The 14,721-nt window shown below is 39.2% G+C and overlaps 1 protein-coding gene across 1 annotated transcript in view; it reads right to left on the bottom strand.

Annotated features, from left to right (window-relative positions):
- The window catches only part of RORB (RAR related orphan receptor B), a 147,484-nt gene that overhangs the window by 24,414 nt on the left and 108,349 nt on the right, over nucleotides 1-14,721 (bottom strand). The window contains exon 4 of the mRNA XM_071801748.1: nucleotides 13,523-13,924. Within this exon, the coding sequence (XP_071657849.1) occupies nucleotides 13,523-13,924 (402 nt within the window). The remainder of the gene's footprint in view (nucleotides 1-13,522; nucleotides 13,925-14,721) is intronic.

Below are 14,721 nucleotides of genomic sequence, written 5' to 3' on the forward strand. Positions count from 1 at the left end.
AAGAGATGATGCTGGATACTCAGGTGTGAGAATCAAAGTCTGCAACATTGTATTTTACAAGTACCAGCTGCAGCAAGTGTTGAGTGAAAATTAATAATTCCAGCTGACAGAATTACTGAACCTGCATGATAGTTCACCACCATCATTATAACAGCTGTAAACTGAAGGATTTGTAAAGCTTATCTGCCAGAGTATGTAAACACAAGTGAATACTAGGTGCTTCACTCCTCCTTCATCTATATACTGCGTTTATTATGGCTGTATCTTACCATGCATCATGATTGCCTTGTACTACATGATACCATGGTGAATCTGAAAACCGTAGCATACCCTAGCAGATTAATTCTGTCTGGGAAACATGTCCCACAGAAAATAACATGTTCCCAGTATCTGAACTCCAGAACGCACTCTTACATGGAATCATTTAAATTAGACAGCTTTGTTCTAAATCTGAAGATTTCTTAATATTGGTACCTTGAGATTTCTAACGGAAAACAGACACCTTTTGTAAAAATGCTATGCTTCATTAAAAACAAACAAACAAAAAACTAAAATGTAAGTAGTCTAGAATATTTACTTCCAGGGAGACAAACCAGAAACAACATACTCCAATCCAGCAAATAGTCAATAGTTGTAATCAATATGAGGTCTTAAAAAATCAGATATACTCAAACAAGATGTATCCTGGAATGACCGCTTCTATTCCATTTATTTCCTGCATATATCTGACTGGCTTTCTATAGTGGCCCACTATGCTAGCTGTAAAGTTTTGTCCATTCTTAGGGGTGACAGGGAGACCTACGCATGGCTGGTTGTCACTGCTGGAAAGCAGAGACACAAGAGGTCGGGCTGGCTTCCATGTCCCGCAGCTGGCAGGAAGGAGCGCTGCCCCTCCTGTCACAGCAGCTCGGGCACTGTTGGTGGGGCCCTGAAAGGTGCCAGCTGGTGAGGGGAAATGAATGAATAGGGATTTTGCAATGTGGCAGTGTAAAAAAATAAGTCAGATGTGTAGCAGGAGACGTCCAGATGAAGCTGAAAATTGCACATCAGGAAGCAGAAAAGATTATCTACCAAAAAGATCTGTTCTTATTCGCAGACAAAAATGTGGGTTTCTTGAAAGAAATACTCTGTGTGTGTGTGTGTGTGTGTGTGTATGCAATTTTATGGTCTGTGACATTCAGCTTGTCAGACAAAAGGTCTCCATGCTCATGACTACCTGAAGCAAGAAAGATGTCTATGTACTGTTGCTGAAATAAAGGCTGTACAACATGCAAGGGAGTATGGTAACAGAAGAAATAAACATCTACATAAGGTGCTCCTGGGCTTGTGGCTCAGTGGTTATGAACTGGACTGTTGAGGCCAATACCTGAAAGAGGCCACGTGCAAATATTGATGGGAACTGTCCCGAGGCATAGTGAGGGATCTCACTTGTCCTAACAGAATTAAATGAAGCAACCACTGAAAAGCAGCATCTAAAGGGTGAAATGTGCTATATAGCAGATGAACAAGACAAGGATGAGGAGGACCTTGAGAGATTAATGCTGTTTTAGCAAAATAAATAGCTTTTAAATTTAGCCTGGCCTACCTAAAACTACAGAAACAACAAAAAAACTCAATTTTGTGAGGATGGCCCAGTGAAGTTAGCTGTACCACAATTAGTGCAACATACTGAGCCTGGTTTCTTTCAGATGTTTAAAATATCACTTGCCATTCCCTCTGACCTGCCATCCACTGTGTTTGGCTGGGTAAGAGGCACCATGGGTAAGTCTGGCCCAAGGGGCTGGTCTGCTCAGTCCGACTACCCAGCAGCCACTGCCTTTTGGGGTGAACAGGGGCCTGAATCACAGCTTCTGCCTTCTCCTAAGGTTGTCTATCTCCCTGCCTTGCTGAGTAGCCTCTTTTCCTGAGCTGGGAACCCAAGTGTCTGAGACCTCTGCTCCACTTCGCTGAAGCTGGACAGTAGCTAAAGAAGTATTGGATGGTCCTGATAGAAGGACTGGGCAAACAGCAAGACTGCAAAAGCCCTATTCCACCACCAAAACACACCAAAAGCCTATATTGCAAAGGAAGAACAACAGTGCAGAAGCTATGCACTTCTCACATAAACTTGGGACTATGGCTCACAACTTCCAGAACAGCAAATGACCTTTTCAGTTTTGGTTCCCCTGCTGGGCGCCTTTTTTAATTTTTTTTTTTAACCTACTGTAATTTCTTATTTTAGATTTCAGTAGACACCTCACAAAAGGTACTCTCCAAAGGTTATGATCACTCAAATATCTATCATACCACTGGGTAGGAGCTGTTTAAATCCTAAAAGTGCACACAGAAAACTGAACATTGCAACCTAGATAATATAAATCAGCATAGCACAGACCTGCAGGGGTCTTTCATCAGCTGATGAGTCAGTCCTGCCTTTTTCAGCCATTTCCTTGTAATATTCAGAGATCTCAAACTATGATACTGAGGAAAAGCTCCAACTTGGGGTCAAGTACAATGCTGGTGGGGTATGGGTGTAGTAACTCCATGGACTGCACACATTTACGAGCTGTGAATTTGGCCTGCTAAGTGGAAATTATCCACAGTGCTCAGCAGTGTCTGTTTCCTACAGGCTCTTTAGTTCTTTCATTTGTCTCTCTTTTCTCAGGAGAGACTCCAGTTTTTCTCAGCATTCCCTTCTTTTGCACTGGGAACTGAAGAACTTTGATGTATGCCTCCTAAAACACTGATAATCATCCTCAATTAAAATGAATAATGAATTTTTAATTTGCCACTTACCCTTAGGATCCAGTTGAGAGCTAAGAGCTCATCTCAGCTTATATCCTAAGTTGAGCTCTCACAGGGATCCACTTTGAATTAATGCTGCAATAACACCACAGCTTTGGCTGGCTGCTGTAAGCATGCATATCAGGTTGTACAACTATCAAAACTTCAGCTAGACATTAAAAATAAAATCTCTTTTCTAATACCCAGAATAATCACAGAATCATAGATGCCAAGCTATCAACACTCTTCTGCACTCTAATTCAAGAGTATTAGGACTGCAAAATGTAAAGTTTTGCAAATTGGTTTCATTATATGGATTACCTTAAGAAATTCTTAGACATTAGTGAGGGCAGTGACACAGGGAAAAAGGCAAAAGCATTTCTCGATGTTTCTGTCCAACATGAAAAATAGGTCCCAATTTTTTAAGTTGAAGTGGCTGAAAAGTCTGAACCTTTTTTTACAGAGAAGCAGGAACATTATTTTCCTAAAAATGGTTTCAAAAAGCTCGTCCCACATTTCATCTGTCCCTGGCATTCTCAATGTCATAATGCACAAAAGATTTCCCTTTCAAAACTGTTATAGATAGACTAGCAAGTTTTATAACCCACATTTGTTTAATAAATTTGTAACACTACACGATATGCAGCCGAGGAATATGATATGAAACATTAAAACAATCATATGAGACTAGAAGTGCTTGAATTTAGTGAGGAAAAACCCTCCCTTGTGTTCAAGTTACTGAATGCTTACTGTCAGGAACAGATTGCACATTGAGGCAATATTATATGTGTGAATTCTGCACTTCTCTCTCCCTTCGAAATAAATCAGTGTTTCATTTGCCTTTCAAAAAAATACTAGTAAATTACAAGAAATGACAATACAATTGAATGAAGTCCTAATCTGGAGGAACATGGAGGATGGACCCAGAACTCTGTTAAATCCTAGAGGATCTTTATAAATGCTTAAAGGTCTCCACTTAATAATACTTTTCTTGGGTCTCAGCCAATTTAGTAAAAAACGTATATTTTGTGCTAATTAGAAATCATTTAGCTGGCAGCAAAAGCACTAACCAAGGCAATAGCGAGAGCTTACGGGACATGGACTCTACAGGCGCTGTGTAATTATCACAAATTTATTGAGATGAGCTGTTTTGTAACTTGTTCCAGCATAGCTTACACAAAGAGATCTTTGTATTAAAATTGAAACTGTTCTGAAACAAGAATGTGGTTTCATTTATTACAAGTAAGCGAATAATGCTTGGAGTGGACATTGTTCACTATGAAACCTAGAAATATGCATGGAACAATTGGAATATTAAGGGTTTTAAATTAGTGTTGGAAGGGCATAGTCTGCAAAGGGCTAGGAGAGTTTAGACATGCAGTTTAGCACTTCTTTCATTGTCACAGGCTTACATTTAGCTTTTTATAAATATTTTAAGCAATCTAGGTATAGAAATGATGGTTCTGTTTTCCCTCAGTGTGGCAACAGGGTTGGATCAAAGTTGTGTGTTTAGTGTCAGAAAGTGAAGCAATTTGGTTATCATAAGCAATGCCAGAGATTTCACTGATCAAGAGAAAAAATGTCCACACAGACAAAAAGGAACACAAGACAGTGCCCCGTGCCTTAATATCTTCCTTTAATTATTCCAATTTACAAGTGACTTTAATCCCTGCAAGACTATTGCCCTATAAAAACTGTGTTCTGATAATCAGTTTCAGCATTTGTCTGAGCCCTGTGTCATTGCATTGCATTTTTCCATGAAACACATCCATGTACCTCTCCCGTGTGTTTCACTCCAACTTTTTCTCATATCTTTTCTCTCTTGCATAAAAGAATTGTCACTGTTCTGTGAAATAAAGTATCAAAACAGAATGGACTGAAGAAAGACAACATTACCTAGAGAGCTGGGAACAACATTACAAACTGCATAACAAACAGAATTATTTTATTCTGAAGAATAATAAGGTAGAAAGCAGTGAAAACCATAAAGTGAGTGGTGAAATCTGCCAAACAGAAGACAAACAGTGAAAAAAGTGAACTATGGCCTCGAGAAGTCAAATTTAGGATGTTGCATGTGTACTGGGAAAGAAAAAAAATTGTAAAACCAAGCTTCTGTTGGCTTCCTTCTGCCTGGGGATTAAAGAATGATCGAACAATGTTGTCCAAGATGATGAGCCAGATGTCCAAGTATGGAGCCAGATTAAGCTTTCAGAAAGCACAAGGTAAGTGTGACTGTTGTCGGTGCTGACTGCCCAGAAACAACATACACAAACATTAAGGACAGGGAGCATTGGCACTGAGATAAAAGGGTTCCTAAGATGAGGAAATAAGCAACATATCACTACTCATTCAAAGCACACCTATCTTTGCAGATAGTATGCCACTTCCATAAACTACAGGGATTCATAAAGCATTCATAAAGCCTTGTGCTCTTGGTTCTCATCTGCAGTGATAGATTTGCCTCCTCACGGGACGTGTGTGAGACACAACCCTCACAGCCCTGCAAGACAACATCCTTCACACGGCCCAGGCCCTCCAGGCTCTGGCACCTGCTCCAGCCTTCTCTTTTTGAGGGTTTCTTGCAGAAATCCAGTTACCATTTTTTCTGCTATTGACATTGCTCCTCTGAACCATACAAAAGGGAGTCAGCCTATTCATAAGACTGGCAGCAGCAGCACACCTCAGTACTTGTTAATACGATTAGCTTTACACTGATCTTTTTGTTTGATTTCTAATCTGACAATATTCACAGCACAGTGCTATCCCTGAGAAGACTGTCATGATATATGGTAATATATGGGATGTATGATATGGTATTTTGCATACTTTGACTGCTACAAATGTTGCTTTCTAACTGCTTTTTCGATTCTCAGTAGAATGAACATATTTTTGTGAAGTTTGATTATACAAGAAAATATTCGTATGTTTTGAGAAGAGGAGGAATTTTATATACTTGTTTTAATGGATTAGAAATTTATTAACTTTAAACAACTGTATTATCATGCTTCAGAAATATAAGCTATAAATAAGTTTGTTTTTAACACTGATTAAGGCATCTTTTAAATTCATTTGTAAAACAATCTGAAAAGGAAGTAAAACGGAACAAAAGATCACAAAATGTTTCCCATCTTCCGTTTCAGTTAAGACATGTCCCTGATTTTATTAATTTAATCACCTAATCCAGCTGCTTATATTGTTCAAACCATCATAACCACAATTAAAATGGGATCTTGTTGTCTTGGGTGCTGCAGAAAAACAGAGTCAGTAGAAAATTTTTATTTCTAGAAAACATGCGCATATGCCAAACGTAATTAAATGTCACCTCTCTGTGAACAGAATTCTTGATTGCATTTCCACTTCTAACACCTATGCCCACAAGAAACGTGAAGTGCAATATTTAAAATTGCTTTTTCTGCAGCATCTATAGTCCATGCCTGTAGTATGATCAAACCCCATCTAGGAATGCTGCCAATGGCCGCCACTGGTAAAACTATTGTGATGTTACTAGCTGGTGTACATTTGATATATTAATTGACTTAACTGAAAGAGAAGTCAAATTGCTTTCAGAAGTAGCCGTAAAAGCTTTATCATCTGCAGTAAAACCCAATCTGAGGCATACTTTTGGGCTATCTATGACATTTCCAAAAGGTTTTAGATTAATTGCTTTATTGTACAAATTTGAACTAGAGATAGTAAAAATGCACATTGGACTGTGCTTATTGAATTGCTATAATTTGTATTAAGTGTAGCTGAGCAGGGCTGCCATAACCAACACACAACTGATAGATGCTCAGTGATTTGAAAATCATAGGATGAAGAAACTGGTGCTTAAATATAGTACCTTCTAGAAAACAGTCTTTATTTTCTAAATCTACATCAAGAAAAACAACACAATCTCTGCCCTCCTTAAGTCTTCTTAAATTAGTAACTGCTAAAATGTGCACTTAGTAGAAGATAACAAGATAATCAGTTATTTGTAAACATCTGGATCATTTAAACTACCAGGCTGGGCAGCATAAACTCGTTAAAGCTTTTGTTCAAATCTGTAATTAGTCTGATTTTGGTCTACATTTACAAAAAAAAGAGATTATTAATTTGGAGACAGAAAAGACAGAATTATAAAATTTAAAAACTTATAAAAATGGTTACGTTTTCCCGACATTTATGCCAAATTATTCATTGCTTTTATTGGTTAAAATTATTCCTAAATATATGCTTAAAAAAAAACTGAATCCACAAATATAAAAAAACACCCTTCACTCAAGTTATCAGTTCAGCTAGAATGCTTCAGCATCATAATGCTCTTAATTTATTCCTCCAGTTTTCTGTCCATTTTTTTATGAAGTTGAAGCTTTTCCTAGCTGAGCAAAGCTGTCAAATTAGTTTCAAATCTTGCCATTGTCTGTTCTCTTATTGACTGTACGAAAGGGGGGAAAATTAATTAGTTAAAAAAAAAAACCTGCAGAAGAAGTTCTAAGTTTTTTCACATGAACTGAAATGAGTACAGAACTGAAATATTAATTTATTCTGATTGTCACTTTTAAATAGGTAATGACGGTAATATATAGTGCCCTAAGGGTATCTATGCAGAAATGCACATGCTGCACATTTTTAATTGCTCACTAGGTGGCAACATCGGTCTGCTGAAATACAGCTGTAAGGCTGAGACACCTGTCCTGCAAGATTTGACTGTCAACTTAGCAGTATATTAAACATTAAGCTATGGCTTAGAAATAGAGGTGAAGAAACATTATGCAGCACTACAGTCACAGAACCATCATTTCTGCTTCACTGTGTGGTGGATGGTGGCCTTGCAAAGCGAACATCAACGTAGACGTCAAAGTCATCTTAGGTATGTTTTTTTTGGGGAGTTCATTGCATTTTGAGTGTGCTGGTCACTACAGTGGCCCTTCAAATAACAGCTGATTGACAAATACGTGTTCAGTAAGCTGTCCATTAAGACTTGATTTGGTACAGGGAACAAATCCTAGAGATACAGAGAAGGTAGTTAAAGAATAGTAGTAAAAAACACTTATCACACTGGAGAAGTGCTTTTGCAACCTTCTACAGCAATGCACAGCGTACTGTCTAAGACATGAGTCTACTGCTGGTATGTATATTGCATATGCAGCATACAGTACTGTGGACATTCATAAACAGTATAGGTGTGGAGGAACAACCCAAATTCTTCTAAAGATATGTATGAAGTTGTTCACTGTAGGTCCTGAGATGAACGTATGAACCCAGCTAAATAAGGGCTTACATATGCAGAGGGTGTCATTTGCAGGTACCAAGAGGGCTTTTCTTTTACACACCCATCCTGAGCTAGACTTTAAAACATTTCAAAGGTTTTGTTTTAGTGTGATTTTCCAGTCAATGGGTCAGGGTCAAAAGAGCTGAGCATTACGGTGGATTTGGTGAACAGAGCAGGTGATGCCTTCTCCAGTTCTCATGTTGTGGCTGCCCTAGTGAGCTATTGCTGAACTTAAGATATGCACATGAGAGCAGGGTCAGAGGGGCTGGGGAGAGGGAATATCAAGCCCGAGCCTACCAATCTTACTTACTATTTGCCTTTAATTTTGGTAGAAATGTGAGTTCTACCTTCAAATACCCCTGATGGTGAAGAAATGCCATGCAAATACACATAAACAACAGCTCTTTCTGTAATTATAGAGGCTGGGCTATATGCTCCTGCATGCTCCAGTGGTGCCTTATTGAATACCTAAATACACGCAGCTATAGGGCACTCTTCAGTTTGACCTGGAGTGAACCCTTAAACAATTTGTTTTCACCACAACAGAGTTTACTCATAATTTTTTCTCATCTTTAAGAAATCATAGTCTGGTAATGTCAACTGCAGGCGAGATAGGGTAACCTTTTCATTAACTTTTATTGACCAAGATCTGAGCCACGTATTTTGTGAGAAAAATGCAACGCTCAGCTCAGTGACAGATAATATTATACACATATATTTAAACAAGATGTCTTTAATTTGACCAAGTCTAAAAACAAGCCTTTAATACCTGACAATTTAAAATCACACTTGGGTGCAAGCTTTGCCATCCCTCTGTGGGGATATCAACGTCAGTAAATGGAGCTCCTTTCTGCCTTTAGGATTTCCTCCATACCAGCCGACCTCTGCGATTCTCATTGTGAGGAGAAAGATGTTCTGCAAATAACGCAATTCTCGCTTTTGACATTACAAGCAGATTTCACCCCACAGCTTGAGTTCCCACTGCAGCATGAGGAATTTCTGCCTTCCCAGCAGGGCAGATGGCAAGATGGCCCAGCAGAAACAGGACTATGCTGCATGGTTCCTGGCATCATGTGCCTCAGGCCCTGGGTGTCCCCCACACTGGTTGCATGACCCATCCTGGGTCATGCCACCCGTGGACAGCATGGCAGGTAGAGAAAGAACCAGCTCAACTCATCTGGTTGCTGCATCTGACCTACTTTGTGCTCTGCCCACCTGTCTACAAATCCAAATCAAGTCTCCAACAAGATGCCTTGAGTTAAGGATGAAAATACCTCCCTTAAAAGAAAAAGGACCAGGCCTGGAAACACAACTGATGCCAAGCTGAGGTTCTGCTCTTATATGCTTATTTACAAGCATTGGACTGACTTCTTTATGTTCTGTATTTCTTTTTGTAACCGGAACTGGAATACTGACTGGGGCTGAGCCTAAGGCACAGTTCTGCCTAATGGGAAACTGCTTGATTTTTATCCAGCTTTTCTCTATCATGAGCTCTGGCAGTTATATGAGAAATTTGTGTCTGCATATGAAACAGCGCTTTCTTATGCTTAGCCCTCTCTTCCATAAGAGCCATTAACTATCCTCCTTCTCATAGTTATCAGATAATGTGCAGTTGTACCCTGGACTATTCAACTCATTTGGAGGCATATACTAGTACTATGTACGTACAGTAGCCCTGTATGACTGTCAGCATCCCTTTCTCCGACACCTATTTCCTGGTACAGTATTTAGAGATACTAGTAAGCATGCAGGGTAACCTATATTTTGTTTGCTGTGCCATTCTAATGCTATGTGTTGAAATGTTTGCTTTATAAAAATTCCAAATTTCGAAACTGTGAAGTTGAACAATTTCAATTTCCACTACAAAGTCTATTGTAGATGAAGGTATGCTCAGGAAAAAGGGCACTTTCACATTCAAATTAAAGCATACCACTGTCAAAGATCAAAGTAGGCCTGAATATTTTTATTCCTTTTTGATGAAATTAGAAAATTAACACGTGAAGAAAAGAATGTAAATGATGTGTAAATTATGTCACACAGTATCCTAGAAAATATTACTTTTGTAACTGAACCAAACTGGCAGGGAAATTAAGACTTGTTATCCAGATTTTTCAGAGCACCTTATTGTTGTATAGCAAGCAAAAATAAATGCTGAAGTGACTTAAGCAATTGCAAGTTTTTTAGTTAGGTGCAGCAGAGACCATGATTAGATTTTGTTTTATAAGCATTTTCTTTAATAATCTGAAAGAGTGGGTTCACAACATGATAATTAAATGAAGAGATAATTCTGAACTGAAAGAAGTCACAAAGCATCAATGCAGACTACGACATAATGTAACAGGATTGAAAAGGTTAGAAAAATAAGAAAATGAGATTCAAACTAGGAAATGTGCAGTCAGAGGTATCTTAATAAAAATTGCCCTATGCAAGAGAGGAGTGAGAAACAAGCAAAGCAATAACATTGAAGGAATACATGAACTGGATATTGGTTGGCACGTGATGCAGAAGCTACAAAGACTACTTTGATTCTGGGCTGCCTGTGAAGAATGCTGTCCCTTGGAGAGCTTACAGAAACTTTTAGGAGTTGAAGGATCGAAGGAGTCTCACACACTCATTTATGAGGAAAAAATTAAAAGCATTGCACTCAAGATCGGGCAAGCTGGAAGTGAGGTCGTGCCTAAAAAAATACATGTATTTGAAAAACATAAAGAGCAGAAGAAAACCAAGACTGGATATTTGAATCTGGTAGAAAGTTGTCAGAGAGGAAAAGAACTAACATGATCTCGGATACTTAAAGCAATGGTTCAGTGTATCACTAGACAAAGAAGTATGAAGAAATTTCTGCCAGGCACAAAGATCAATGGAGTATAGCTTTTCCATCTCCTATATATTGTCTGTGATTTAATCTAACATTTATAGCAGTGATTTCTATTTAACATGACCAGAGTTTATTCCTAGATCCCACTAGAGTGAAATACAATGCTGCAGTGAAATTTATGCATAATGTAATGAAATCAGTGCATCCATTCCTTAGAGTTTCTCTGCTTTGACTACAAGACTGCAGCTTTACAGATGGTCCAACAATCCACTGCAGCATTAAGAGGCATTTTCTGCTTGTTTTTAACCACTGAAAATATAATTTGCCTGTGCACTAATCCCATTATTTTATGGTACATCTCTTCAATTTTTTCAGTTGTGTCAGGTGATCCATTTATACTACTTTATCTCTCACTAACACCCTTACCCCTCTGCTGTAGGAGCCACAAATGACATAGAGCAGTACTCAGGTAAAATCCTAGCAATTTAGGAGCCTCAGTTCCAGCTTCAAAAAGAAGAGAGGTAAATGCCAGCACCCAAATTTTGTCAGCTCAGTGACAGGTCCTTTGATATGTCCTGTTCACTGCACTCTGGAGTTTTCCCTACTTTTTATGCTCCAGAAGGAGAACACTTGCCAGATGACACAGAGAACAAAAGACTTGCAGATGTGGGCTGGGTTTAGGGCTGGCTAGTTTAGGGCTAGGAGAGAAAAAAAATGGGTGAACATTAAAGAACGATACATTATTTTTAAGTGATTCTGAGACAGAATTTAAACAATTCCCTACATCTTCATAAGTTAAAAGATCCCATTGACTTCAGTGGAATCCTTTAGCCACTAAGTATGTGAGAGGAGAGATTCAGGCTAGACATGAGGAAGTAGCTTTCCACAACGAGGGTGGCAAAACCCTGGTACAGGTTGCGTGGAGCGGTGGTAGATATCCCATCCCTGGAGACATTCAAGGCCAGGTTGGATGGGGCTCTGAGCAACCTGATCTGGGGGGGAAGATGTCCCTTTTCATTGCAGGGGGTTGGACTAGTTGACCATTTAAGGTCCCTTCCAACCCAAACCATTCTGTTAATCTCTGATACAGTCTTGTGGCGATATTCTCTCTTTGAGGTCACTTATGCAACTGAGCACAAACCCTAATTCATGGACTGTCAGAACTGTCACATTTCTGGTAACTCCTCTGAGTCTTTCTGCTAACATTTTCCTTTGGTACAGGGTGCTGCCGAGAAGCAACTCTTGACTATTTACATTGTCTCAGATGATCTGGAGTACTGTGAAGCCCTGTTGCAGGACTGAGATGTCCAAAAGCCACATGTAATATTCACATGACCTCAACGGCTGAGAGGGAAGCTGGAGCAGATGTTCCTCACTAATCCTCTCTATTGCTATGTTGTGAGTTTAGGATAAAACTGGACAGCAGCCTAGGCCAAATGTGATGGCAAAACACGTCCCACTAAACAGTGTGAAAGAAAAGCCTAACTTTCCCCTATGCAATTTATAACTAAAGCACACAATTTTTTACACGCTTTCCTGTATATGAACATCCATGGGTAGAAAACATGCTATGGATTCTAGCTGCAGCTTCATTTTTTTATCAGATGGTATCTACTACATACACCCTTTCTGCAATATATATCAAGTGCATGCCACATCTCTAGGGCCCTCAGCAGGCCTGACTACAAACAGAAATCTACACATTCCAGTGTACATCCACAAGGCAGCAAGTCCAGGCCAGAACTATAACGGGGGTTTATGATGTGATATTAATTCATTTGTTACAGGTGCTCTTGAATATCGTATTTTTTTTCCATCTTCTTGCTTTAAAATTAAATTCCATTAACAAAGTGTTACCTTTGATTATATTCTCAACCACACCTGACTCAGCATACTTCACTTGTTGAGGTGGGAAGTACCTAATTAGAATGCCAATCTTCTTTCACGTTATTTCTTTATAATAGAAGTAGTACTTCCAGATGCATTGGAGATGTAAGACTAGAGGCATTAGATGAACAGAAGTACTCCTTAGAGAAGAATCACTGTTAGTTATTGTCTTTCAAACCACCTCATTTCACAGAGAGATCTCTTTGCTACTTTTCAAAGAAGAAATCAAGGGACATGTCGTCCCAGGCATTCAAGCAGAGGAGCATGGTTATCCATACAACTTCATTCAGAAATTGTGCATCTCACAAGTTCAGTAAACTTGCTCTGCATGTATATCCACACACCAAAAATAGCAAGCTGGTGCTTTTTGACAATAAATACCCTAGAATTAGCTGTCATGGGGATTCTGGGTGTTGACAAGAATACGGATGGCTGGCTGAAGAGATCGTTTAACCCTGCTAGTAATGAGCTTATTTGAAACAAGCTCCCTGCTACTAATTATCACTTGGTTCTGATTGATTCATCACCTGCTTTAGTGCTCCTGTTTCATAAACTGGGCATGAACTGCTGAGTTTAAGAAACTGTGTAATTTGCAGATTTTGGTAAAAACAGAATTGTCTTGATATTGTGTCAATTACTGCCAGAGTGATTTTCTTTCCTTTACTCCCTGTACGTGTGAGTACATACACACGTGTGAAGGTGTAACTATAGGAATGCCTACATAATATTTAATAAAGACATTATTGCAACCTAGCTTTTATATATACACACTATATTAGAGGAATAAGAACTTTCCTTACCTATTTCAGTCATGGATATCCCCGGAGCTAATTGCCCATTGTTGAAAGAGCTATAGGTAAACAAGTTTGGTACAGAGGTGAGGTCATAGATAGGTTCCTGCTTTATCTGTTTGATTCCAGTCATGTCTAACCCAGACTGGTCTGGGGAAGGCTGGGCAGAATCCACATTGTAATAACCCTCAGACTTCGGCAGGTCAATGACATGCCCGTTTGAGTAGGTGCTGCCAGTGTCGTTATTCAGGTTGCTCAAGCCGTTGCTGATGCTATTGCTGTAAACCCTGGCGAGCGCTTCTGCCTCACCACTCTGCTGCTGCCGCTGCTCCTGCAGTCGCTGCTGGTGCTTCTGTACTTCAGCGTACAAGCTATCCCTCTGCTTTTTGGACATTCTTCCAAACTTCACAGCTGAAAAGCAACGCATAATGTGAACCATTGTCATCTTTCTCTTTTTTTTTTTCCCTCAACCCCACCACTCTTTTGATATTTACTTTCAGCGTCCTTTTGTTGTTTTGTTTTTGTTTTTGTTTTTTTCCTGTCGAAACTTGTCTTTTTCTGTGGAAATGAGAGAGGATGCAAAGCTGTATACCATGTGTGTCTCACAAAGGAAAAAGTATTGTGTGCTTGGATTTACAAGGTGACAACAATGACTCCTATTTGACAGGAACGCCTCAGTCAAGCAACTCACTTCCCACTGTGAATGTTAAAAAGACCATGCATCCTTTTATATCTCCATGCTCACTGAACAACAATCCAGAGCTGTGTATGAAACGTACAGGCTGCAGATTCGTATCCCATCTGATTTACCAACTTTCCACAAACCTTTAAACAGTGCACTAACAGGATTAGTACTCGGGATGAAAACAAGCCCTAAAGCCTTATTATTGCATCCTTTCAATGGGGTGTTATCTTCACACTTAAAAAAAAAATAAAAAATTTACAGGTTACAGTTAGAACCTAAAGGAAAATAACAGATTTGAAGGTAAACAGCACAAATGAATGTCATCTTTTCCACAGAGGAAAGTCTCAGGGATTTACACAAGCAATTTACATAATCTCCATGCACAAACCCATGCATTCCTTCTGATGAGAAAGGGAGAAAAACATCAGAGTGCAAACCACTCTCCCCAGGAACAGGGTTCATTACACCGAGATTGAAATTTTCAGAAATGACAGGCTGATTGCTGTGGAACTAGAAGGAGTAA

This window comes from Patagioenas fasciata, chromosome Z (assembly GCF_037038585.1).
Source record: "Patagioenas fasciata isolate bPatFas1 chromosome Z, bPatFas1.hap1, whole genome shotgun sequence".
In the NCBI taxonomy this organism is placed as follows: domain Eukaryota; kingdom Metazoa; phylum Chordata; class Aves; order Columbiformes; family Columbidae; genus Patagioenas; species Patagioenas fasciata.